The 27672-nt window shown below is 42.6% G+C and overlaps 1 protein-coding gene across 1 annotated transcript in view; it reads left to right on the forward strand.

Annotated features, from left to right (window-relative positions):
* Positions 1 to 27672, forward strand: part of lhfpl3 (LHFPL tetraspan subfamily member 3) — a 36790-nt gene extending 9118 nt beyond the window's left edge. Inside the window, exons 2-4 of the mRNA XM_069711084.1 lie at positions 23427 to 23657; positions 25745 to 25779; positions 26699 to 27672. Coding sequence (XP_069567185.1) covers positions 23427 to 23657; positions 25745 to 25767 — 254 coding nt within the window. The 3' untranslated portion in view covers positions 25768 to 25779; positions 26699 to 27672. The remainder of the gene's footprint in view (positions 1 to 23426; positions 23658 to 25744; positions 25780 to 26698) is intronic.

A 27672-nucleotide genomic window follows, 5' to 3' on the forward strand; every position in this document is an offset into this window, starting at 1 on the left:
CCATAAATTGCATATTGCTATTAAATAAAGTAAACAGTATTGTACTTGTTATTCAGTTCTGTACATGAGCCATGTGGTTCTTTGCTCAACAGTCTTATGGATGAAAGTACAAAGGACAGCGGGAGATGATCAATATTGCATATGGTAGATGTTCAAATTTCCATTTTTGTCTGAACATTGCAATAACTTATTATATTGTCCTCTGCGAATCCTTCGTACCATCCTGTACATTTACATATTCTAGTGTGTGCTTTCTTCTATAGTTTACTTAACGACTCAAACAAAGGTCCATTTTTGCTCTTATTGGATAATTTATTGTACATTAGCCTTTTTACACATCTACCCTGCATTTCACTGTGCCGTTTGAGTATTTGACAAATATAAAACCATAGAAACCACGTTGACTTAATTATCTGAAGTTAAGGATAGGTTTTTGACCTTAGAGGCAGAGGAGAAAATCTTAATATCAGAAAAGAAAAGTCCTCAAAGTGCTCAGAAAAATGGAAATTCAAACATCTACAATCTTGTGGCGAGATTGTTTTCTTATCTATTTACAGTAAACAATGAACGTGTATCCTCACGTTTGACGTGTCTTATGTGATTTCGCGTGTGAAAATATTGGTTTTTTTTACATGTCATGTCTTTTGATGTGAAATGTCTGATAAAGTAAATTTAGCGACAATGAAATGACCAACCAAATCAATGTCACAATAATCAAATTAACACAAGATTATGAGGCACATTCGAGGGTCAGAATTAAAATATTTCACCCTTTTCATGAATGCTGAATTCTTTTAATGTTCTCGTCTGTGGCGTTGGTCAGTGCTCTTTTCTCTATAAAGGAAAAAAATTAAATAAATAAAGTGAGCGTTTGCTAGCAGCAACTGACGACTGATCAAAGCATCTCTAATTGAAAAAAAGAAAGCCACATTAATGAGAGCTGCATGCATTTGCGGTGCAACTGAGACCGTCCTGAATTAAAGCCGAGTGCTAATGACATCAGCCCAATCTTTATCCTCTCACACCTGTAATGATTTGCTGAAAGAGTCTGAGAGGCTTTACAGTGATGTAACATTACCACACGTGGGCTAAGACGCTGAAACTAACACAAATACACACAGTGAAGAGGCCATTAGCGGGAAAAAGAAAAGCTGAGTGAGAGAGGTGTTCACCTGAAGGTGGATGAAGCCCTCTGCTCTGCCCTCTCTTCCTCTACTCCCCGTCTCCATTAGGGAGAGGTACTTAGCTGCTTCCCCCAGGCGTTCCCGCCCAAAACTTGCCGCCTGCAAAGGAAAATATGTCTTTCTTAAGTTCAGTGAGGTCACAACAGTTGGACAGCGGTTTTACGCTGAATCAAAAAGCGCTACAGAAGCATAAACTGAAAGAGAAGTTGAGGGTCGGCCAAGTCAGCTGGAAATCACAGACATGTGGGATCTCATCTGCAGGCTAAATCTGACCCCGTGGATTAAAAAAAGTAGATCGCCTCCTTTAGATCATGAGGATTTTAAAGGAGCAGTAATTGATCTGTTTATTTGCACTAATGTGTTTACAGCCTTAATGTCTCTGACAACAATGCAGTTTATCTGACATGGACAAATCGCATCTCAAAAAAGAAGAGCGTTAAATGATGCGACAGAAACATTCAGGAGAGTAATGGCTCAGATTAATAAAATATAATAACAAAGTTTAGATATATTTTTTTAGATTTACAGTAGCTGCAATTCAAAGTTAAAAGAATATGCAAAAAAAAAACTACAATTTTCAAACAGCAAATAATAACATAAAAAGCAATAGTACATTAAATATAAATAAATAAATAAATAGACAAAGTGTAATAAGTTAATTGAAAGCAAGTTTGTAAAGGTATGTTAAGTAATTTTCCAAAGCGACTTCATTTTTGTGCTCCTTTAGTTGCTTGAAAATAAAGCTTTTTGTAGATCAAATAACTTGTTACACTGATTTGCCATCAACAGTCAATATTTTGAGCAGCTGGCAAATGTTTTGTTGAGTCACTGGTTCTGATCAATAAGTCTGACAAACCTCAGTCAGCCACTTGTCTATCAATGCACTTTAACCTACAGACAAGAGGAGACAGGAAAGCTATTCTCCAACCACCAGCTAAAAGCTGAATATACTCTACACACATGACCTTGTTCACATGAAAAAAGGTCAGTTGCTTTTTTGGAGCTCTGGACTTTGTCACGTCATTTTCCTCAGAACATGGAGTTGAAGTTGAATATGTTTTTCTGAGCACTTGAAAGTCAATGTTGGCCTCAACTAAAACTAAACTCCTTCTTAAATCAAAATTTTTAAGCCAACGCGACAGAGAAAGAGTTCAGAAAAATGCATATTTGTTCATTTAATATTGCCGAGGAAGTTCATTGAGAGGAAGCGAAAGCTCTAGAAGAGCAGCAAAGTTTAAACTGTCAACTTTTGTTAGCAGGTGAAGAATGAACTTTCAATGTGAAGTTTAAAATGTTTCATAGAAAAAGCCAAAAATGGATTGTATTTAATTACATCACAGTAAAATGTAAAGTGTCATTGAGTTATTTAATGATCTTTAAATTGTGCTAAGTATTTGTGAAAAAGTTTGATTACTTTGGTGTCTGCCACATCGAAGCAACATTAAAAGCAGAAAGTAATCAAGCGACAAAAATGTAGCTACAAAATAATATTATTTAGTGGATAAGAAAAATAAAACTCAATAAATGACCCTTGAAACACATATTTAAAAAAAAATATATATATATATATATATATATAGAGCTTCATAAAGTGAAACCTACAAAACAAAAAAACAAAAAAGCTTGAAATGTGTCCTGGAACGTCTGCCAACCCCGACGATCAGCGATCCGTCAGCCTGTGAATGAATCTAAACACAGTGTGGTCGACGAAGACGTAAAGGTGTCGGAGGCGTCGAGCTGTTTTATGGGGCGTGAGGTCCGGAGGAACGGTGAGGCGGAACATTGTGTTCGAGATGCTGCAATCACAGTCAAACGGGGGGGGGGGGTCGTCATGTCTGCCTGTCAGCAGCCCACAAACCCGCTGCAGCCGGCGGCGGAAAACTGACTTTAATGCGCACTAACAATTTCATACGTGACGGTGCAGGCAGTCCGACAAGGTGCAGCAGCACTGAGCTCACTCTGGCATGGATTACGAGGTCTCTTAGAGTTTAACTGAAGCGCTGGTTTACCGCGGACTCTATTTGACCCCGACAATAACAACTTTATATGATCTGACATCCCGTTGTTTCTAGTGCCCGCTTGTGCGCTTTACAGATCAATCGAAACACTATAATGACAACTATAAATATTCCCGGTGATCGCCGAGGGCGACGCAGCCGATGAAGACCGATATGACGCTGACCGAAACAAATGCAGCACGGTCGCGCTTCATTTCTGTTGCGTCGTATTTGGTGGAGTTGCAGTCGAGAGTGTTCACAACGGCTTTATTTGCATCAGTGTTTACTGACCCATTCACAGTCCCAGTGGTGCTGCACTGAACTGTGTCACGTTAGCTCAGGTGCGAATGTTGCTTGGAGTAAATCGCTGTGTTTTAACAGACTTGAGAACAGCTGAATCTGACGGGAATGTCAGTGGCATTGCGGGTTACCTGGTCATAAACCAAAGCACTGGACGAAGTAAGATTTTGACCCGACGGTGGCTCTCTCTCAATGAACCTAAAAAAAAAAACAATCTACGTCTATATTTTTCTATCAAAGCTAAACTGTGACCTGCTGTCGGTCTCCTAGGAAAAGTTGGAGGGATCGCCAACGTCTGAAGGATTTCTCCTCCGAAAACCGTGAATTTCTGTTAAAAAAAAAAACCCAAAATGTCACGTCCGTCCATCCGACAGACCAACGCTGCCATCCCCAAAGCCTCTCGCTGCCGGCACACCGGTAAAACGAATGAAGACGACGAGATGAAACGTGCTAAAATAAACAACAAAAACTGAATAAACACGGCACTGACACCGAAGGTCATCGCTCATTATTTTTCGAGCCATTTACTGCAGCTTGTTGATGAATAACTTGCCATCATGAGGCGATGATGGGTTTGTCCGTAAGAATTAGCCGAGGCGTGATGGACAGATGGGGCTGCAGCCCGACCCGAGGTGAGGCGAGAGCGGGTGTGTCTGATTGGGGAATGGTGAGGTATTTAGAGCCTTAAGTGTGACTGGCAGTTTTGATTGCGGAGTAGTTAGGACGTGGAATGAGCGGGGAGATGGAGATTATGCGAGCCGGGGAGAAGCAGAAGATACTGTCGGGGCTGCCAACCAGATGACGGTGACATCCAAAGACACGTTTCTTCTGAAGGCGCCGGGGGCTGTAATGATGCGCCGCAAAATGGCTCCTCCTCCGTTCGGGTCAAATGACAAAGAAATCAATTGCGGGTGTTTATTGACTCGGGGAAAATACGCAAACAAAACATAATATAACAGCCAGCTGAAGGGCTTTTGGATTTAAGCGTGAAAACGCTGTCCAATGTTGTGCGGGGATATTGTCCGTTTTATTTGTTTATATATCTCAAACATGACTCGCGTTAAAGTACTGACCAACAGTACAATAATGATACCATATAGCCACATACAAAAACACTTTGGTTTGTTTGTAATGATCAAATTTGTAGGTCTATTTTTTGGGGGGTGGGTTTTCCAAAAATAACTGTTAAATTGTACTAATTACTGGGAAAATAGAGACATTATTTTACACATGCATACATGTTAGATTTGTGTATTGTGTATTTTTTTTAAAGGATATTTCAAATTCTTCCTATAATTAGTAACACAATATATATTTTTTCTTTGCTGTCTCCAAAAAAATGTGGAAATCATGGCTTGGAAAGCAAAGTGTTACCAGTTTTGGTTTAGTTATTATATTTAGGGACAGCTCATTTCCGACTGTTTGTCCCTCCTCCTGCTTTAGAGAAAAAAAAAAAGTTTATCTTTTTGACGTGACCTTCCATTTTCCAATAATTGGCTGCCAAATATCTACGGCATATTTGACATAAAGCTGCCCTCGTTCTCGAACAAATTGTGAAAATATGGCAGCGTGGGCTCTTCTGCTCTCCACATCAACTCGATGATCAATTTAAAATGGCCATACCTCGGTCACCGTGAATCAGATTACGATGAAATGTGTCCAAATTCACCCTTGTAAATACACTGTTTTAATATTCTCAGCCAACTCTGAGGTATTGTGCATTTTTTTTTTTTTGATTCTGCCCTAAATGCAGATTGCGTGACCTTTCCAGGGGTTCTGCTCGCTGATTGCTCTCTAGTTGTTTTGAACATCTAAATCTTCGTCACGCTTTTATTGCAGTTGTGGGCCGGATCTTTATGGGGACAAGCATCAGAGACCTCGCCGGCTCCATTATCTCATCATTAAAGCAACCATAGGGAAGCTGACTTTGCATCATGTTGTACACGATGGCTCTAATTACACCGGCAATTTGTGTGCGTGCGGCAACATAATTCCTAAATAGCAGAGCGCGTCTCTCGCCGGCGTAGGCTTTATGCTTGATTTCTGCTGTGTTTGCCAGAAGCAGGCTTTATACATGTTTCATGAGATCTGCCTGGTTTTCCTCATGTTTTGCTGAGTCTGGTGGGAGAAGCTTTTGGAAGCCCGCTGGCATTTTTTGGGGGGGGAGATGCGTTGCCCTTTAAAGTGGTGGGATGATGATGGGATAGTGTCCAGTTGCCAGACGAGGAGTGCCGGTAACAGAGCTGATGGGGAGATAACGAGGTCTTTCCGGGAGTCTCAGCAGGAGGAGGATGTGTTGAAGTTATAGGGCTTAATAACACTCCTAATCAGGTGCTGGTTATGGAGCAGCAGGAGAGCTAACAGCAGGGGATTTGGAAGGAAATGAGAGTGTTGAATGGCACTAGTAAGAGGAAGCGGAGTGATTGGCAGCTCTACGTTTGACTCCCCCGGTGTGTTGTTGAATATTGTGGAGCGACAGCGTCTGTGTGTTTTATACAGGCAACAGAGAGGACGTGGGTGCGAGTGAGTTTCTGACCGGCTGAGTGGGAGTATCACTGATGCGAGCAGCAGCCATCAATGCTGTTTATTTTCCCTTCCGCTAAAGAAAATGTTCCCAATCTGCTGTTGTATTATCCTATTGTATTAAGTATCCCTGAGGGAGCGTCACTAAATAGCTTGCCTGCTGCCCACTGCACATGGGATCAGTGACAAATCCCCCAGAAGGGGAAAGTGATAATCTCGAGGAGCATAAACTCATCCCAGAGGAGAAAATACCCTGCCTCTCTGTTTTTCCTGCTGCCTTTCAAGTCTTGTGGGAAGCTCCAGAATAACGTCGACAAACTTCTTCATCGTAGTGGCTATCAGTTCTGTTTTGCATTTTGAAGCGTATCATGAGAGTGGATTTCATTGGCTCAGTTGCTGTAGAATGATTTGGTTTTATCCATATTTATATATATATGTGTATATATATATATATATATATATATAAAAATAAGACCAAATCCTCAAATTTAAATCATCCTCCGCATCACATCTGTTTCATTAGCACATTGTATTTGACTGAGTGGAAAAATTCATTTAAATTTGTGTCTTTTAAATCCATCCATCACACCCTCCTGGCAGTTTTGGATGAACTACACTCAATCAATCACAGCTGGACTTGTCTCTGATTGATTCCTCTTATTAAGTAATTGAAAAAAAATCCTTTCCAGTCAGGCCAGTTTGCAAAATCTTAACAGGAAAGCCTCCTTTCTTCAGGCTCCGATCAGAGCTGCCAAAATATCACACTGAAATGGGAACGGCATTGAATATCTGTCTGCACTATTGTTGAGAGATAATGCAGCTGCGTATGTTTTCTTCCAGTAAATCTCAGACGGCATTAAGAGGAAGAAATGCTCAAACATATTCTGAAAATGTCACCCGTGACCTCATCATCCTGATAGTGTTGATTGACTGCAGTGTGAGCAAATCCCCCAGTCTTCTCAAATCAGCAGAGGTGGTAGAAACTGTCATGTCAAGCGCAGCGCAGAGTTCTTCCACGTCTCATTAAGATATGATTATCCTGTCTCCCCAGGAGTAATGTAATTAGTGTAACCAGGAAGGTGGAGGAGGGGTGGAGCAGGAAGAACGATTGCCGCCCTGCTGCCCCGGCACAGGCTGCTCATCTCCTGCGAGCTTAGAGACCTACATACCGTGTCACCAAGTTAATCCTCACCCGGTTGGTACGTTTCTCCACCACCGACCAACAAAGTCGTCTTCGCCTCAGACAACCGGAAACTTCTGCAAAAGTTTCTCATCAGCGCTGAAAACAAGACTGAGCTTTGAGGCTGGCTCCGCTGTGATGGGATGTGACAGGCTGAACGCGAGGAACGAGACCCCGAACCAACCGTATGCCAAATCAACTGTCGAATGACTTTGTTGCTTCTTGATCCCTCGGGCCTTTCAATCTCAGCTCTCAGTTCACAGCGGAGATATTTTGGACATGGCAGCCGATCTGAACGACCTTGCAGATTAAACGCTGCCGTTGTCATTGTCTCGCTGCGATGGCCACTTCAGTCATTTCAGCATGAATTATGCATGCAAACATAACCATTTGTTTGTGAATACATCATCACAGTCCAAGACTCAATGCACCAGGAGGCCTTCATTCATGTCTCTTTTATGGGTGCAGTCTTTTTTTTTGCTTTCAGATATTCAGTCACGCATCAGCCTCACAAAGTAAATATCCTCATTTAATCTGCAGATGGCAGCATTAACTGTTCTAATTCTCCGGTCCTGGAGAATGAAAATGAACCTGTGGCTTTTCTGGAATCACATACTGTCGCAAAATTAACGAACCTGCAGAAACATCCACGTCCTGCTCCTGCCCAGCTTCTTCCTCTTCCTCCCCTCTGTTTGTATTTATACTCGGTCCAAAGTGAGCTCCTCTCTCTCCTCGGCTTCATAATTACGAGATGAAGCCAGTTGAATTCCACATAATTAGGACCTGAGGGAAAAGGAAGAGAAAGTTACATTACACAATGAATCTCCTCCCTCCTCCACCTTGCATCAAGAGGGTGTCGTGTTTTAGCAAAAAATTAAAAACGGTGGAGATGTGGTATATTTACGACTGGACATATTTTTGTTAACATGTTTGCTAAACTGGGAAAAATTCAATTTCAAGAGCTGGAGATGCGAGGTCGGGTGCAAGTCATTGAGGGTTCATCACTATATAAGCAAGCCCTCTCTCAATCGATTAATTCATCTTAACAACTGTTAATATAAAAATATGAGCAAGAAAAGGCTGAATACGACATGATTTACTTTCTCAAGTGCCACACCTGGTCTTCATCAGCTGCAGCTGTCGTTTCCTGACACCTTGACTCTGAAACAATGCCTCGTTTGAGTGACTCCACTCTTTACATATGTTAAATATCAGTGGATCTCTTCTGTTATAAAGCTCTGGTATTTAAAGCCTGAGCACAAAAAAATATATATTTGTAACCGTTCAAAAAGACTCATTTGTGCCAAGATGCTAAACAGTTGATTTGTCTGCACAGCGGCTCATCAGGTAATCCAGTTAATCCATCAAATGAGATGGTTCTGCACGAGTACACTCCGTAAATACATATTCCTTTTTAAATTATTCACATATTTGTTGATTGCATTTGAATTCACCAGCATGTCTGTGGGCTGTTCTCGGCTATTTCCATTTCGGCAGGAAAAAAATTTGTTTGCAAAAGTCTCGTTTCAAAATTTGAAGGCGGACATGCACGACATTTCCGAGACGAAAAGCTTTTACTCTGTCACCATCTGAAAACAGAAAGTCCAACGAAAAAAGCTTTGAACGTTGCTTGAATAACACCATGAAAGTCAACCTGACATTTTTTTTTCGCTGTCTTTTGTTTCTTTTACTTTGTTTTGTGTAGTATTCAGTAAACAAGGAGGGCTAAAGGTAAAAAAAATTAAATCTTCCTCCACACTTGAAACTGGAGCCTTTTTGTCGTTTGGTAAACAAATGAATGAGCAGCAGACAGCAGCTATATCAAGCTTCTGTTTGATCCATTAGATTTTATAGCCGCCACGTCCTCTATAGCGCGCTCTAGCTGTTGTCAACGCGTCCCTTCCTCTGCCGCTGGCTTTCACATGTCTGCAAGCCCCGAGAAGGGGCAGTCTTTATAGATTTCCCATCGGGGGGTTATCTTCTTGATCACTGGGCCGGGATGGAGAAGACAGCCGGTTGATTTATTCTCCTCTTCCTGAGTGAGGCAGCAGGACAAGGACACGGTGACCCGTCTGAAACTCTTCCTCTGATAAGCCCGTGTGGGTCCGTGCATGTGCGTTTGAGTGATGCGTGTTTCATTGTGTGAGTGTTTGAACTAATGAGTGATGCTGGTGTCTGCTGGTGTCGGGGAGACGGATGCACGGGCTCAGGTCCTCCTCATGTCTCACACTCTCAGAGAGGGCTGTTTTGACACCTGGCTGTCACAGTTTTGATGCTGAATGATGCTCAGATGCCCCGCGATTTATAACAAAGACACTTTGGTGAAGGCTGCACGACACAGAACAAATTTAATGTCTCAAAAGCAGCTTAAAAAAAAAAAAGTTTTTTTCTTTTTAAAATATAAAGTCAGTCAAGAAAGCTACTCTCCAATTTTATATCAGACGATGCCAGGATCTAAAATCTGCTTATACCTTGTTCTGCTGGCATGTGTCGCTTCATGCTGCTACCATTTCACCAGCTTCTGGCACTGATGGGCTCAAGTATGTCATTTCAGTGTCCATGTACCACTTCTAACAGGCATTTTTAGTGACATACTGTCCCGATATACTAACAGCCGGCACAGACAACACAGCCTTGGACAAAGTTTAAAACTAAGGCTGGCTTTTAAACAATGGACATGATTACAAAATGTAATTTAAATTTGTTTATTTCTTTCTTATGAGAAGTGGTGTATTTACTTCATGCAACAACAGGAGCTGCTTGCTAACTATTCTAGCTGATTGCAGCTCAAGAAAGCAAATGAATTGACTGTGACTTTCACATACGCTTGGGAAATAAACACAAATCTGCAAAACCAAAGCAAAAACACAGAACGAACAACAAGTTCAGGTCCTGCTACCCTCACAAGCTCTCGCTCTCTCTGCCTCACACAAATGACTAATCAAAGCATTTGGCATACCAATATGTCGGTAAAAAGATGTTATCTACGAGTGAAACAGGAAGGACGAGCCATTTAGTTGCACACAGCAGCAGCATATTATAATAAGAAGTAGCATATATCAATAAATATCAGTATACGCCAATAAGAAGTGTACATGACAAGTGAATTTGAACGCTATACCAAAAATTTACAAACATATTACACTATAAGGAGAGTGGCACACCATTTGCTGAACATTACTCTACCACACCCCTCTGCCGCTCTCAAGAACACTTAAAATTTCAACTAGAGATGATGGATTTTACTGAAGCTCGTTTCCTCGGATGTTTATTCGGCCCCGTGTTCGGTTTACCTGTGCTACATTCTCTTATTGCTTTCTCTGTCTTTTTAATATCCATTTGGCTTAAAGATCCCTACTCATGGTCCTCTCAGCAGTCCCACAACTCCACCCTAAAGATCCGAAACAAAACTCCATTAGGTCTCCTTCCACACAAACAGCTTTTTCAGCAGGACATTTCATCTCCGTCATCCCATCCTCTCATCAATCAATACTTTTATAAAGGATGAGGAAGGATGTTTGACGACTACAGCCTTTTAGCAATCATTCAGACATGACATCCAGAATATATTTCTCTCCTGGACTGTCTGCGGCCTCTGTGGAGGGTTTAAGTGCTCTACTGGGTTAAGTGAAGGGAAACAACATGACAGCTGTTACTGAGTAATAAATGTCTCCCCGATGTTTACCTGCTGAAATTACCTTGTAACATCCAAAGACCACACGGGGCAAAGTGAACCCGAATCCAGGCAAGAATCAGTTTGCGAAGTCACGAGGCGTCTCCTCACGCTGGTTTCCCACCAAGGCAGATGCCTAATTACACTGGATCATCCATCGACAATTATAACAGTTGTATTAAGCTGCAAAAGAGAAGGCGCACCATGCTGTGTGGAAAACATGACTAACAATGTTAACATTGCAAAACTCATGTTGGTGGGGGGGGGGGACTGAATCAAAGAAAGCTTAGTGAAAACTGGGGACATGAGTAGAATAAAAATGAGGTTTGAGCTTGAGAGGACATCAAAAGGCTCCAGAGCTCTTGTAGCAGGCGCAGAGACGGTTGTTATTTGATAAACTTAGCAGGGGGAGTAAAGAAGTGTGAGCTGTGTTTGCGTCCCAGCGGATTTACTGATGAATACGTAGGGGAAACAGCAGAGGAACAGTCCCCTTTCTTGCTGTCAGAGGAGGATCTTTAAGGTCTGGAGTCAAGTGTTTTCTTGCATGTGCGGGTTTGTGGGTTAACGGTTGCCTCTACTCTGGAGCGTGTTTATTTATAGTCACCGTTTTCCGAAGGTCACGGATCAGAGAGCACAGGCTCCCGAGTTTGTGTGTGGAGAGACTGACAGAGAAGGAAAGAGAGGCCGAGGGGACGTGTGTTGTTTCAGTGATGTTCGCAGTCACCTCAGCCACCTATTAACGCTCTTCCTCCCTCCAAGCTTGCCAGTCGCCATGGAAACGGCTCTATGTGCCGCTGCTGCTGCCGCTGCTGCTGCTGCTGCTGCTGGCAGCATCATCATCATATCACTCTCAGCGTCCTTTCCAAAAGATCGCCAAAACGAGCTGCTCAGGATCAGCAGGGTCCTTCAGGAGCTGTAGACAGAATGGATGCGCTCGGGGAGTTGACGCATGCGGTGGGGCTCAAGGTGTCTCCATGGCAACTTATATAGATTCAAATCCCGATTTGTTTCGAGACCTTAAAGCCAACCGTTTGCCTCTGGTCGCATGCAGCGGGTCAGGAGAGCATCTCTCGAGCGGTAAACAATCACAACTGCATGATAAGTGACTGGAAGAGGGTTTGTTTTCCCGCTTAAAATGCAACAATGGCAAAATGTCATGCTTCTTTAGTTTATTTCGAGCAAAAGTGTCCTCCTTGTCTTTTCCATAATTAACCTATGACCATCCAGAGTAACATATTTATGCCCCATTAAAACAAATAAAATCTGTATTTTGTATCCGAAAGGACACATCTGTTTGCACCCAACTTTTTGCTTCCACAAACTAAGTTACAGATTAGCTGGTGAACAAAGTGGAACATTCTGCTGCTAAAGAGCCCCATACTTCCAAAAACAGATAAAAGAGGGTGAATATTAGACTTAAATTCACCATGTGGCCGGAAATGCTCCAAATGTCTGCTGGATGCAATAAATAGGCAACTTTTTTTTACTAACAAGACAACCATTCAAGATGTAAAGTCAGCGGCATATTTATAGTTTGTTTTCACTGCCCCCAAGAAAAACTCCAGCTCGTGCAGTTTATTCTGTTGTAACTGTTGCAGCTGTAAATGGGTGGATGAGTGGAAAAGTTGAATATAACAGACGTTCATTTACATGTAAAAGTCCCGCACTGTAGTTTCAGAAAGGAACTTTGAATCTTGTTTTTTAAGCCCTCCTGCAGGAGAAGTTCTTCAAGTGTCTCGGCAACTACATCAGCCCGAGACATCTGTGCAATAAGCTCAAAAGCTACTAAATAAGCAGGTGTTGTGGTGAAATTGTTTGGGTAAACAAATGGTCAGCATTCGTACTCACAGACACATTGGTGGGACAGCGGGAGCTTCACATGCCTCCATGGGCTCCGTTCTTACTAGGTTGCATTTCTGTCTTCGTGCCAGGTGGATTTTCATCAGCGAGTTTGATTCCTGGATTTCTTCCCCCCCCCCCGCCCCTCTCTCTTCTCATCGACAGTCATTAGTGCACTGTGCTGCAGAAAAAGACAGAGACGGGGGCGGCGGGGCGGGGAGTGAAAGAAAGAAAAAGGAGGAGAACATGTACTCTCTGCCATCACCACAGATCAGAGACACATTAGAAGTGACTGAAATGGAGTGGAGCAATCCCCTTCGGTCCGACTTCAAAGGAAGACGGTTTTGGAGAGAAAATAAGGACAACCGTTAAAGATTCAGAAGAACTGCCAAAAGTTGTCTGCCACTTCAAGAACGCTGTCACCACATCTGAGGAAGCAAAAAAGAGAGCCGAAGCAGCGATGGATCAAACATGTAACACACCTGGGTTTACTAGGAATGAAACATTCACCTGGATCAAACGTTGTAAATAAAATCGGACCATCTGGATTTTTTTTTTTCTTGCCCTCCCGACTGAGAAAATTAAATGAGGTCTTTTTGTTTCATTCCGCGCTGTCACCTCACATGCCTGTTGAGCCATGACAATATTGAGCGTCATCACAAACACTATCACTGTGGGAGGGGAGCTGGCGGGGGGAGAGGGGGGGACAACAACACACGCCGAGTTTACAAACAGCAAACATACAAGTCTTAACACGTGTTTTTCTTCTATCCGGGTTGTAGTTTGGATCCTGTTCTGCAGATTTAAACCTCAGGTTCACCGGTGGGAGCTGTTAATTAATAGGAACACCTGTTCTGAACCAACCCCCCAACACACGATTAGGAAAACATGGTCATGCTGTACTTGCAAGGAATAAAAAGCTGCTCCAGGATTATGGTCACGCGTGAGGATATGTTGGGACATATGGCAGGGCTTTAGTCTTCATGGGAGAATAAAAAGAGGATGATGATGATGAGGAGGAGGAGGAGGGGGGAGGAGAACGAGAGAAGCTTTTTGTGTCACATTCACGCCACAGCAAGGTGTTGACGCAGCCCCGACACTCGTACTCATCCATACAAATCCACATATCAGTTGGAGCGGCGACAGGATGGCAGCCCGTCTCCATGGCGATGCGGCATCTCCCTCATCCAAGCGCCGACTGGATCCTCGATGCAGGCGGCGGACCTCTCGCTCCCGAAACACGTCCTGTGCTCCGAAGGAATCAGAGGGAGCTTTGATTATAGCTCGTTTGAAAACTCGGAAGACGACTGTTCCAAATCGGACTGACTTCAAACGAGACAGCCAACAAGAGGCAGCATCAGGGTTTGGATGCAACTTCTGAAATTGTCTGGTGTGTGTTGTGAGGCAGCAGGGGGCCTCATTCAGCAGGGAGCCTCATGCATTAGAGCAAGGATTTGAAAGAGGAAAACAATATCTCCACCCAGGAGGATTATCGTAATAACTTTTATGCAGATTAGCACTAAAAGAGGAACCAACTTTGTTTCCACGGTGTTGCCTTGCCGAAAGCTTTTAAAAAGGGGCCACTGGAGGCATCTTAAAATAATCCCAAAAAAATTTTTTACACACTTGTAAACATCAGACTTTGTTCTCGTATCTTCCCCCTTTTGGAGGCTTTGAAGCTTACATCATTTACCACTTTCTTTGAAGGAGTATCACCACTGGTTGCCCTTCCCTGAACAGCTATTGTCCAGTCACACCATAGCAACCGTCAGGCGGCATGGCAGGTCTGAAAGTACCTGAGCTGAAGTGTCAGGAACGGATTCAACCACGTGTTTGGCTGCTCTAGTGCTAAAGTAGCATTTCACTTTGTGGGTGTAAACTTCAGCATTTCTTTTCACTCAGCCAAACTCTTCACATGAAACAGCCCTGCGTGTCCCTCGTGAAATGTTAAAAATTAAACATAATGTTTAAAAATGCACATTATAAAGCATAACTAATGGCCAACAACCTAATTTCATCCTTTTGCTTATACTATGACTGAGAACTCGACATTACAACATGACAAGTGCTCTGTTGTTCATTTTCATGTCCTGTACTTGAATCATGAACCTGCAACATGCTGATGTCGTCTCTCGGCATGACATCTTGTACTATATAGCCAAGTTAATATTTAAGACCCCTTTTCAAACAACGCCGTGAGTCACGTTAGCTCAATTAGCTCGCTCATCTATTTCAACCAGCAAAACGAGTCATTAACTAAGGAGACACTGAATTTGATCTGTTTCTTCCTTAAACTGAGGATTTCAAAAGGTAAAACTGACGTGAGAACAGAAGGCTTGACAGGTGCGACAACACTGACAAACCAAAGGGTCAATCTGTCAACTTCATAATAAAAGCGTCTATACCCTTGAACCAATGTCAGCTGTTTTCCTTTGATAAATGATAAAAGACTAATAACAATAACTTGGGATGTCTCTTTTGCCTGCACTCAATAAAGACCTGAGCTACTTGTGCCTCTCTCCTGATGATTAGATTGTAAATTTGATCCTCAATCAATTTTATGGCACGCTCATCTCAAGGGACCGTCCCCAAGCTGCTTTCTCTTTGGCCCAGAGTAAAAAAAAAATTGTTTAGCTTCTCCATGAATCGAATGAGGACAGCCTAATGGCCGAGGTCACCCTATAAGCGATAAAACAAGGGAGTGGATTAGCCTGTTGTTGTTGGGTTTTTTTTTAAACCCTGATTCTACTGAAGTCTGTCTTTGAAGAGTGGCGTCTGTTTCTGTACCACTCTCCGATGGAGGAGCGCTGCGTGTCTGGTGCTGCATTTTTAAACAGCTACTTTCATTCCCTTCATGTCTCAAATGAGGTGCATTGGGATTCCAATCTTGTAACCCTTGTTCGTGCCGTACCCCTCCAGTCTTCGCTTCCTCCTTCGCTCCGCCTCGTCGTTTCAATCCACACCTGAAAATGACACACACACACACACACACACACACACACACACACACACACACACACACACACACACACACACACACACACACACACACACACACCTTATCATAATATCCTATTTTCAGATTCCTCCCTGATAAACCAATGATCCTAATAATTGCATCCTTTTTCCTTATCGTTTTCCTGTCATCCTGAACTGTCCGTCTTAACCTCTACAGCAAGCACCATGTAGTCACTCATCTTATTTTAAGCCTGAGCAGCATACATCAACCACTTCTCCCTTATTCTTTATTTATTTTTATTTTTTTTTATCATTTCCTGTCGTTTTGTCTTCACCCTTTCTTCCCACTTGTGTCTCTTCATTTTTGCTTTTGCTTTTTCTTCCCCACTCCAACCCCCCCCCCCCCCCCCAACCCTATCTTGCTAGCAGCAGCATGGTGTTGCTTGTTGCAGGAGGTGGAGAAAGAGGCAACGGGGCTATGCAAATGCTGTTGTGTGCCAGCTCGTGTGCTGGCGTGCATACAGAGCTGCTCAGTGACCCCCAGTCAGTTTCTAAATCACAAGGAATTGTTAGTGCAGGACAGAGTAGCTGAAAACCCTGCTTGAGATTTCAGCACCAGGGTGAGCGGACAGCTCCCGGTGCGGCCTGCACTGGGACCCTGGATGGTTTCTGATCCTCTGTGTCGCGTGGCTTTGCAATGATAACGAGTTTTGTTGGTACCAGTTTTTTTCAGACTGGTTTGCTCAATATTTGGACAAATATAAATAAAACTTTTTTTATTATTTTCATTGAGGATCCATTGATAGCGAGCTGTGTCATTTTTTCATAAACAGAATAAGTACTTACTCAAAATCTTCATAACTCGGTGATTAGCAATGAAGAGAATTACTTGTTATTCTTAAAATATCTTAAAAATGTTACATATATTTGATCTTATGGTTTTGTTTTGTTTTTTGTGGATAAAACATATAATTGTCTTTGTTTGAACTTCATCATTACTTGTGTTTTCCTCCTAAATAGCCTGACATAATGTGTCCACACCTACATATTGCGTCTTTTTAATTACTTATAATGTGTGTGTGTGTGTGTGTGTGTGTGTGTGTGTGTGTGTGTGTGTGTGTGTGTGTGTGTGTGTGTGTGTGTGTGTGTGTGTGTGTGTGTGTGTGTGTGTGTGTGTGTGTGTGTGTGTGTGCGTGCGTGCATACCGTATTTTCGATTTCAGCCGCTACAGAATGTTTTTTCATTGGGGAAACTGCAATTTAAATGTTGTTTTCGTTGATATTCACAGATTTGAATATAAATTCCCCCATATTCTGTAGTCATACAACATGTGACGTGGTGACACATTTAGCCTGGAAGGGCAGCGACTTCAGAGCAGCCCATTAGTGGCAGTGGTCGATAGCACAGACACAACATGTGAATCACTGGACCTAAAACACAAGGTGTTAATGAGGATGGGGGCAGGAAGCGAGATTCATGTTGCAAATCATGCTCCCTTTCCTTTGCCTTCTCTATAAGCTTCCTCACACACTCTCTCTCTCTCTCTCTCTCACACACACACACACACACACACACACACACACACACACACACACACACACACACACACACCTGGGCAGAGCAGAAGGGATCTGGGCAGGGGGGTGGACAGAGAGAAGAGGAGGAGGAGGAGGTGTTTTGTCCTCGTACCTTCTTGCATCTGTCAGTTTCTGCCCCAATTAACTTCCATTAATACCGTTTGCCATGCTCCACCTTGAAGCTGATGCACACCGCATACAGTATGAGCGCCGCGCATGAACAGGAAACCACGCACACCTGCAGTCAAACTTCCTCAATAACCGTGATGTTTAAAGGAACATGTGACAGCTACAGCTGGGCCTGTGAAATGCATCATAATGAGAAGTTTGACGTGTGTGTGTGTGTGTGTGTGTGTGTGTGTGTGTGTGTGTGTGTGTGTGTGTGTGTGTGTGTGTGTGTGTGTGTGTGTGTGTGTGTGTGTGTGTGTGTGTGTGTGTGTGTGTGTGTGTGTGTGTGTGTGTGTGTGTGTGTAAAACAGCCTGTGGCGATTGAACACAGAGGTCTCGATTATGACACCTCTGATTGTACCGGTGTCGCTGCCAACAGCTGTCAGATGGGAAGCCTTCAAGGAGAGAGGAAAAGTGTTGAGCGTGTGTGTGTGTGTGTGTGTGTGTGTGTGTGTGTGTGTGTGTGTGTGTGTGTGTGTGTGTGTGTGTGTGTGTGTGTGTGTGTGTGTGTGTGTGTGTGTGTGCGCGCGTTTCAGAGAGGGAGGGAAATCAAGGGCATTCGTAATCACTTAGAGGATATCTGACAAACCTTTCAGGGGCAGCCGTATCCTACACCACCTCTGACCTCCATGAGAAGAGATGAATTCTCACCGAGCATCAATAAGTAATCAGATTGTCGAACAACATTCGATATCACACAGTGAGTTGAACTACATACTTCCACCATCCTGCATCATAATCAGATCCCCCAGCACAGCCAGAGATGTGTAGTCAGGAGCAGTGTGATCAGCGAGCACCCGTGGGAGGCAAGAAATCTGTAGTCCTTTTTGATCTCCTTGCACCTCGCAACTCCCAAACCTCCCTCAATCTGACAGCAGCAACACACACAAGCACATGAAACGGAAAGGTATGCACATGTGCAACCTGGCAGGAAGTCCTAAATCAATATTGTAAGTTAGAAAAGTCAAGTATATTTGTATTGCAGCTTCTCAAACAGAGTATTTCAAAGTGTTTCGCTTTAAAGCAAAGAAGAAACAAGAGAATAATTATTTTTTTTTTTTTTTTAAAGGATAAAATGTGAACAAAATAGTCAAATAAAAGAAAATTCATTGTAGGAAATAATACACCACAATGCTCAGAGATTGCTCCTGTGCACTAAAGGAGCACGGGACCGTGATGCGCATGGAGCAGTTGGAAGCAATAACCTTTAACAGCAAGGTTTGCGATTTCTCTGTGGACTCGAGCCGAGAGCACGCGTCAAAACACGGAGACCCTTGAAATGTTCCAGGAAGCCTACGGTTATTACAAAATGAGCTGGGCGACGCAGACGTGGTGCGTTTCATGGGGACAGAACATCGCTGTCCAAAACCGAGGAAGCCACGTCAGATAAGAAGCACAACCGGGTGGATTTTCTTTGAACCGTCACAGGGTTGTGCACCGTAAATTCGGCCCACAGGGGAAAACAGAGAGTTCAACCGTGATGTTTTGAGGGCAAAACATTCTCTGCAATCGACCTGAAGCGTGGCGTGATGGCACTGCTTTTCTTTTTTTTTTTACTTGGGATTGTGGTCTGCAACAACACAATTCACAATCCAAAAATGTGACCATTAATGTGAAGTTAACAGTGTAGATAATACAACAATAAATGCTATGGAGAGCATTAAAGCCACACTCATAGTGACAATCAATTAATCAACTTACCATTCCAACAATCTATAATTCAGCTTTACCTCAGTTGACTTCTGCAAAGAAAGAGGAAAATGTAAAATTATTAATTACACGTATAAAAAAAAAAAAAAAATCCTGTCTAAGAATCCATAATACATGCAAAATAAGTCTGACTTCACCACATGGAGAAAAATGGCTGACACACAGTCTTAAAACAAAGGAGAGAATGAGATGTAGAGCTGATCAGTAATTGACCTCCTCTTCCCTCCGCGGTGGAGAGTTGTTCTCGGGAGTCCAGTATGAAATTCAGCTCATTACTACTCATCTCATGCGGCGTTAGACTTCTACCGAACCGCACAACGCCTTCAATTAAGGAAGTCTGTTTTGAACAACCTAAAATCATTTGAGGCGTTACAAACGGGGATAAACTTGGGTGTTTTCTGCCTACACGAACGTTACCGTCAGCTTTTAGGGTTGCGCGATTTGAAAACGTCATTTGACGACCTGAAATGAGCCGGCTCGAGTCCTTGTCAGAGGATTTCATAATATCTTTCATTATTTATGACAGGGATTGTGTGCAGGCAGCTGCTGTTCCTCTGTGGCGAGGAAAGCTGCGGGGATGTTGAGATGAAGTAAATTTATCTATCAGGAGATGAGGAGGCCGACCCAGCTGGCTCACCCTGTTGTTACTGCCTGTTATACTGCAGCTGCATGCCATTTTCTTGAAATAATGTGTGGAGCAACACGACACTACCGTGCGGCAATCCTAAAAACTATTTCGCTCCAGATAAAAAAAAAAAAGATCCTCGGCCTTCCTCGCGACAGTTTGGGACATACAAACATTTCTTTATCCTTCTCAGCTTTGGACGTAGCGGTACAAAAAAAAAAAAAAAACTAAAAGAAACTAAAAGATTAGATTGAGTACATTTTTGAAAACAGGAAAAAAAAAATGGTGAATTTGCAGGAAATGTTACGTATTGAAAAGTTCAGCTGAAAAGATGATGATGAGATCAGTCAGTGAGAGAAAGTGGAATTTACAAAAAGTGAACCGTGCATATTTGGCTTTCGTTAGACGTACACTGGCTTTTGTTGCATTAAACCTGCAGATACTGGAAGCTGTAGCCTGAACCACCACAGCACATCTTGAGGCGTTCAGATGAGACTCAGAAAGACAAACCCGGTGTCTCTTTGATCTCCTGTGTTTCCCCAAGACTGAAACTCTGTGGGAGATTTCAGATTTTCCGTAGAGACGACGTGCAGTTACTCTCATTCTATTAATATTACAGCTGAAAGCCTGCAGGAACAGGTTGTTTACACGGGAGAGAAGCATGTGCACCATACCAAATCTCCTAATATAAATAAAAGGAAGCAAACACTAATATATTGCGGGAGACATTGTTAAAGTTTAGTGTTTTGTGAGCATGAATAACCATGTCCTCGAGAATATTTTAGTCTTAACCGCCATTTACATAATAAAAAGCATGATTGCATCTGTGGGTTTATGCTTGTTCGAGCTGTACAACCTCTCAAAAACACGATAGTCGAAACAGCAAGCATCTTGGGAATATACAACTAATCCTCTTTTCCACTGTCGATAGTAAAAAGAAACAAATGTTTTCTAACCTCTTCAGTTGCTGTCGTTCAATCTTTCTGCAGATGACATACTGAAGATTGCACCCAAACTCCTTGTTGACAGGAACGTATGCTGAATCTAAAGTAGAACTGGAAAATGTTAGTAAATGGGATTCGATGCGACAAATCAGTTAAAAAGAGATGAAAACACTGGTTAAAAAGATAAAACATAAAGATCACAATTGAGCACTCTTCATTCTGAACCTGCAACAAAAGGCAGCACTGTGTCAAAACTAGTTTGCAACAGGGTTAAAGTTGTCTTTAATACAAAATACAATAAAGAAATGTATTTAAAACAAATACACGGCTTCTTTTAACAGATTTTTTTTTTCCACAGAAAATTCAATCTCCAAACTCGGGAAGGAAAGTCAATAGGCTCACCACCTCTTGGGAAATGTGGGCGTTGGGTATGGCTTAGAGGGCTTTTGCGTCAGTAGCGGTTATTATTATGGCAGCTTTTTGCTGCCGTTATTGGGACAGCTGGTAATAATTTAACTCATGGCTAACAGGAAAACATTGAAAGGATGGAGGGTGCCGGAGGGGTTTGGAGGGGGTGTTTGCCAGGCGGCCCTGACTCACACCCGTGTCGCCTCTGGCCTTCCTCCGTCTACGTCGTGAACTGAATATAAAGGTTTCTGTGTCACTACTGTACCGCCCTCATCTGTTCTCATCATGACGGGAGGAGGAGGCGGCGAGATGAGAGAGGGGTGTGAAGGGAAGGAGGAAGTAGGAGCGAGAGACTTGACATTTCCGGAGATTATCCGTCTGCTTAATCCACCGGCAGTTTACGTTAATGTCCTAAACCGATACGGACGCTCACACAAGCTTGCTCTGTGCTTGCGAGGCCCCCCGGACGACATAATAAATCACTGGCTCCGATTATAAACTCGTCTTACATTACCTGAACGCCGAGATGTAACTGCTACGTGCCCTGTTGTAATTTATTGTTCCGCCAGAGTCCTGCCTTTTTGTTGCAGGGGGGGGGCGAAAAAGAGAAAACATCCACACCGTGCATGTTATTTTCATCTATATGAGGATTACGGTATCGTCCATTTTAAATCGTCTGTTTCTGGCACGGCCTCATCGGCATGCGTTTACGAGCTGCTCATTTTCCGGACGGTCCCCGTCAGCCACACATCCTGCCATGACTAATGCAACCGCGTCGGCATTTCTACGCTGCATTTCTGCGACCGTGCGCTGTAAATGCGGCTGGATGTCTGAGTCAGCCAAAACGCTGTGAAATGCATCCGCCCTCTGCGCTCATAATTTGCGATGCCATTTTTGCCGTTTGAAATGTGGCCGTTTGCAACACAAGGTTTCGTTTGCTTTTGAGCAGCCTCGCGAGAGCGACCCCTGGTTTCCCCACGCGGCTCAATCAAGCCTGCAGTTCTTCGGACCACCAACTACGCCACCATACACATCAGATGACGCCGGAAAACAACCGATTTTGCCGCCCGCCACTTCCCCGAGACGCAGGCGCGTAATATTTCTCCTTAACGTCCAACGCGTCCTTTCTGTCTAATAACTCCCCCGCTCTCATTACCTGACACTCAAATTGGTTCTCTAAAGACACAAATTAACATGAACAAAATCTCTTGACATTCTCAACTTTGCCTTCGGCAGCTTCGTCACAAACACATGCAGACGACCTCACAGACCCGCGGACGTCTCGGTTGCCTCGGTTGACTGCGACAGTGTGTGATTGTGGAAACAGCTCCCTGCTGGCGGCGGAAGTGTTGTTCGATGACTCTGCTCTCTAACAGGTCTGTGCGTGATTGTCATCCATGCAGCAGACGGCTAATGAAGGCAGTCCGACTCGCCGCATGGTGCCGTGACATGTGGTAACATCCTCCTTGCTCCGTCCCCTCGTCTCCGTCCCGTCTCTGCACTGCGGTCACCGCTTTTTCTCTTTTTCTTGTTCTCTTTCTCTGCAAATTCGACGTAACCATCTTCCATTTTGGCTCTCGCAGATTGTTAAATCTGACATACCGCACGCAAAGGTTTCATTTGAACTGAAGTAATCCTTTAGATGACACCACTGATGTTCCAAAACTGTTTGATTTATGGATTCAAGTGTTATTAAACAATTTGAGTTATGTTTCAGTGGGCATTGTTGCAAAATGTCTTTAATACAGTTGAATTGTTTATCTATCTCTTTTAGCTATTTTAAATTACTTTAGCAAACCGTTTCAGCTGCTTATCAATTACTTCTAGCAAACTTAATTATGATTTACTCATTATCTTTCGTCATTTCAACATTTTATCGATTACGTTTTGCTAGTTGAATTAAAACCAGTCTAGTAGTCACTTTGTTCGGCTGCTTCTATTTGATTTTATTCTATTTTATTAGTTATTTCAGCGCATTACGAGTAACAAACCACATCCAATTATTCTGCTTGTTGGCACAGTAGTTTTCATGTAATTATTACTTGCAACAGCTGGTGTGTGAAGTTTCTAAAAATCAGCGTCGCAGAAATATATCAAAATATATTATTATTATTTTTTTTTTTAGTAGCCAAGTTCAGTCAAGTCCTTAATATACTAATATATCGTCCGTTAAATTGCATTTTATTAACTACACTTAAGGGCTTTGGAATCTAAATAAAAACCGTACACCGCCTCCCCCAGAGCACACTGTGCACCGAATACTCCACTTTATATGGTAAAGTCCTCCCTTGGTAGCTAATTAAGCCCACTCACCCATCTTTCCTCTCCTCCTTGATCCAGGTACATGTCTCATTCTGGGCTGCATGATCTACCCAGATGGCTGGGACAGCGACGAGGTGAAGCGGATGTGTGGCGAGCAGACGGACAAGTACACACTGGGCGCCTGCTCAGTGCGCTGGGCCTACATCCTGGCCATCATGGGCATCATGGACGCTCTCATCCTCTCGTTCCTGGCCTTCGTCCTGGGCAACCGCCAGGACAGCCTGATGTCCGAGGAGCTGCTGGGGGACAGTGAGGAGACACATTTGTCTACATGCGTTTGTCTACTTTTAGTCTGTTTTTCATGGTTTACGTCAGGCCGGTCAGAATTAATAAAGCTCTTAATGCTCCATCGTAGGGTGTCATTGAGGAAATAGTGCGCTCTGGATTTTGCCCCCCCCCCTGTGCATAAAGAGGCAGATCCGTAAAGAAATGGTTGAAAAGACCTTGAAAACCCAGATTTCAACCCCGTCTAACACATGGAACGAATTTGGAGTCAATTATTAGTCTGATTAATTGGTTTATATATTTTTTTTTTTTGTTAATAACATCAAAGAAATAGGGAGAAACGTAGATTTGCAGGCGATCGGAGCTATCTTCTAAAATGTGCCATTTTTGTCTGAGCAACAAATAAAAACCAATTGTCCAAATGTAGCCTAAAAATAGTCAACAAATTACTGATACATTACAGAAAACGACGCAAGACAATTCATCTATTATCAAAATTGTTGTGGATTAATCTTCTTTTGGTTGACGCGGGGGGCTGGGACCTACTCCAGGAGCCGCCGGATTAATCTGAGTGGAAATAAAGGAGGAGAAACAAAACAAAAAAAAACATTTATCTGCAGCTTATTTTCTCTGAACTTTTTAATGTTTGCAAAATACTGCAGGGTTTTACCTCTTCAATCACCTAAAAGCATTCCAGTTGTGCTCTCGACACTCCTGGATGAGTCAAAGCACATTCTTCACCAAATTTATTGCCATTTTAAATGTATCCCCCAAAAGAGTACCAGTTAGTAAATGTGTGTATTATTTTTCCAAATCCATTTTATAGTCACGGAGACAGTTTGGTACACGACAAAGAAATAAAAGCTACAGTGCAATTGCACCTGAAATGAGATCCAGTCTACTTTCGAAGCAAAACAAAAGAAGTGCCAGTGAATTTATTAAAAAAAAAAAAAATCGATTTGAACGCTGGATTTTGTGTCTGCTCCGTGTCTGAATACGCAGCTGCTCCCCCCCAAGATTTTATTCCACGTTTTGGCTGGAAGGGAACGTATTATAAGTCTTCAAAGTCACGAGGCTGAAGTCCAATTAAAGTGGAAGAGAGTTACAAATCTTTCTTTTGTTTATTTGAGCCCGAGGACATTAAATTTGTGGCTCGAGTCCACACCTCTGGTACGTTTTTGTGCTTAACAGGCCTTTCCATTAAAACTCAATAGAATAATGTGAGTCTGCTCCTCAAAGACACGATGCGATTCCTGCTGCCATCCCGCCATCAGTTTCAAATTAAACATGTCTCTTACCTCCTTGCATATTTTCACATGCACAAGTTCCCTAATTTGCATACATTAGAAGGATGTTATACACCACCTGCTCGGCTGCTTTTGTTTGCTTCTGTTACCAATGAGCTTTTTCTTGGGCGAGATGATAAAGTGCGCTCGGATCCAAAGAGAATGATTTAAAACGGCGAGGAGGCAGGAAGGAGAGGAGAATGCAGATGAAGTAGGACAGACATGAAAAGCAATTGGAGAAGAGCTCGAGCCACAGAGAGAAAGAGGGGTGAAGAATGCACCAATAGGAAGGGTTAATTGAAGCCTGGGGACGCTGGACAGAGTCATGAATTACTAATGGCTGTTTACACAGCTTGCTGCCAGCTTGTCTAAATGAATCACAGCCACCCTATCAGCCGGGACACAGTTGCCTGTTAGCTCGCATAAGCAAAGTGACTGAGAGGAAGGAGCCATTATCAACCCGAGAGACCCGGCGAGGGAGGACAAGACAGAGGGGACGACAGGGAGGGATAATGAGCCGAGGAGGAGGAGGAGGAAGAGGATGATGAGAGGCAGATGCACATGAAGTATGAAACTGAAAGTGAAAAGGGAGGGATTCCATCAAACGGCAGATGACGTTTAAATGGGATGTTTTCCTTATCTTGTCACTCAGGAGGATGAATAGTGACACCTGTCCAAGCTAGAAACCTTGAACATCAGACGGGGTTTTCATCTCATGCATCTGTTGGGCACAAATTTGATCTCGTACTGCCACCTGCTGGTTCTTAAAGTCATTGTTATTTTATCGTCGCCATCCTGATGTGCCATCTTTCTCTTTCTCCACAGAGAGCGGTAACAATGCCATATAACTTCTGGTCATGGTAAAGCAGTCACACACACACACACACACACACACACACACACACACACACACACACACACAGGTACGTATGTTACTTCTGTGTCGATTAACAAACGTGAGACTCCATTTACATCAAGCTTTAATTTGATGCTGAAGTTACTACCGTCCAAATTAATGACCATGTATTTTTTTTTTCCCATTACAATCCAATTTATCACCTCACCAGCCAACATTTTTGCTTAAATCCATCAAAAATTTGCTTTTAAATATTAGAAAACATTCATTTTACATGATGAAATAAGCAACAATTGAAGTTAAAGTTTAGGAAAAAAACAATTAACTCTCAAAAAATACAACATAATCACTGTCAAAATAATGATATTAATCAACAGATAAATATGAATAATTTCTCTTTTTTTGCATACATTACTACATATTGACCAAAAAAATAAAACAATCTCTGATCCTTTTTAATAACTTGTAATGGTAGAAGATGGGGAAGGTTAATGTATGTATAATGTAGCTTAGTTATTATAGCTGATGCTGTTTTAATGAATCTGAATTCATTTAGTCGTTCACATCTTTGAAGGACAGGGAGGCATCTTAAAAGTCAATATTTTCTGCATCTTTACCCATCTTGTCAAGTGAATAATTACTGTTTATAGCCGAAGAGTGTATCTATTTTTAAAAGCATGAGCTGATTTGTGTAATAAATAGATGAGGCGGGAGCAGAGTAATATTCCATGGGGGCCCCCACTCCCTCTTACAGAGGGATTTATAAATGAATGGCCCAGAAAGAAAAACCCAGAAAGTAAAGGAGTTTTAGGCTAAACTTGATCGGTTGATCAAAATTCATTTTCCACTATTCTAAACTGCATTAATTTCTGCAGACTCTTAACATTTTTATTTTATTTTTTTCCCCTTCTTAATGCCTGCAGGTCTTACTGCCGAGATGTGATGTTACTTCAGGATCCAGCTTCCCTCTCCTGGTCCAACCTGTGGCTGGGATGCAGAGCTGATGTGTGGGGAATCAACAGATCAAAGAGGAAAAGGGGGAGATCTAGAAGACGCCACACAATCTTTGTGTTGGAGACCAGGATGCCTCTTGTCCTATCTGAAAGCTCTCTCTGTAAAATAGCCTCCATGTTCATCTCAAACTGCTTATTTTTCGCAGGGTGAATTCGCCAAAAGACTTTGCCAAAGTTCGCCCGTGTTGGTACGTCACTGCATCATCTTACCCGAGCTGTCGAGACTGAAAACTTCTCCGTGGGGAAGGAGAGGAAGGCTGCCGGTGCACAGGTTCGGCTGAAAAAAAAAAAAATAATAAAGTAAAAAGAAATGGAAGACTTGAGGAAAATCAGCTCCAGGACACCGATCAGACAAACCCTACGGAGCGGCAGCCGCTCAAATCGAATTAAATCAAAAATAAATTAACCAGACTTTGACGGACACAAATAAAGACTTAACAGACTTGAGGTCAAAGCTGTCGGATCTGCTTTCTTGTCAAGTCAACAAACTCCCTGCAAAAGACTCCGACACTGCTTGACTTTTGATTTAAAGAAGAGCGGCGTTCGGCACGGACGTGAGGACTCAAGAAAAATTACAGGCTGGGAAGCTGAGCAGAAAGCGCAGTGCTGTTTTGTTATAATTAAATGTTTTGATGTGATAGAATCAAATGATAGTAATTAGAGGTTTTTGTGGGTGAACTGTGCAAAAACAGAGTAAAAAAAGAAAAGTGCACTAAATATGAGAAAACGAGTTGTATCAAGTCTATAATCTGTGTATAGATATATGTTGACTGCGTCCCTGTACTTTGTCTTGACTTTGAAATGTACACTTTGACATGTCAAGCTATTAGTATGTGCCATGGAGTATCTTGTGGAGAACTAAACGGGCCTAAAGAAAAGCTGGA

The sequence above is a fragment of the Brachyistius frenatus genome, unplaced genomic scaffold (genome assembly GCF_029030835.1).
Source record: "Brachyistius frenatus isolate BFR_SWC_R1_liver_20210118 unplaced genomic scaffold, ASM2903083v1 Contig_96, whole genome shotgun sequence".
Taxonomy (NCBI): domain Eukaryota; kingdom Metazoa; phylum Chordata; class Actinopteri; family Embiotocidae; genus Brachyistius; species Brachyistius frenatus.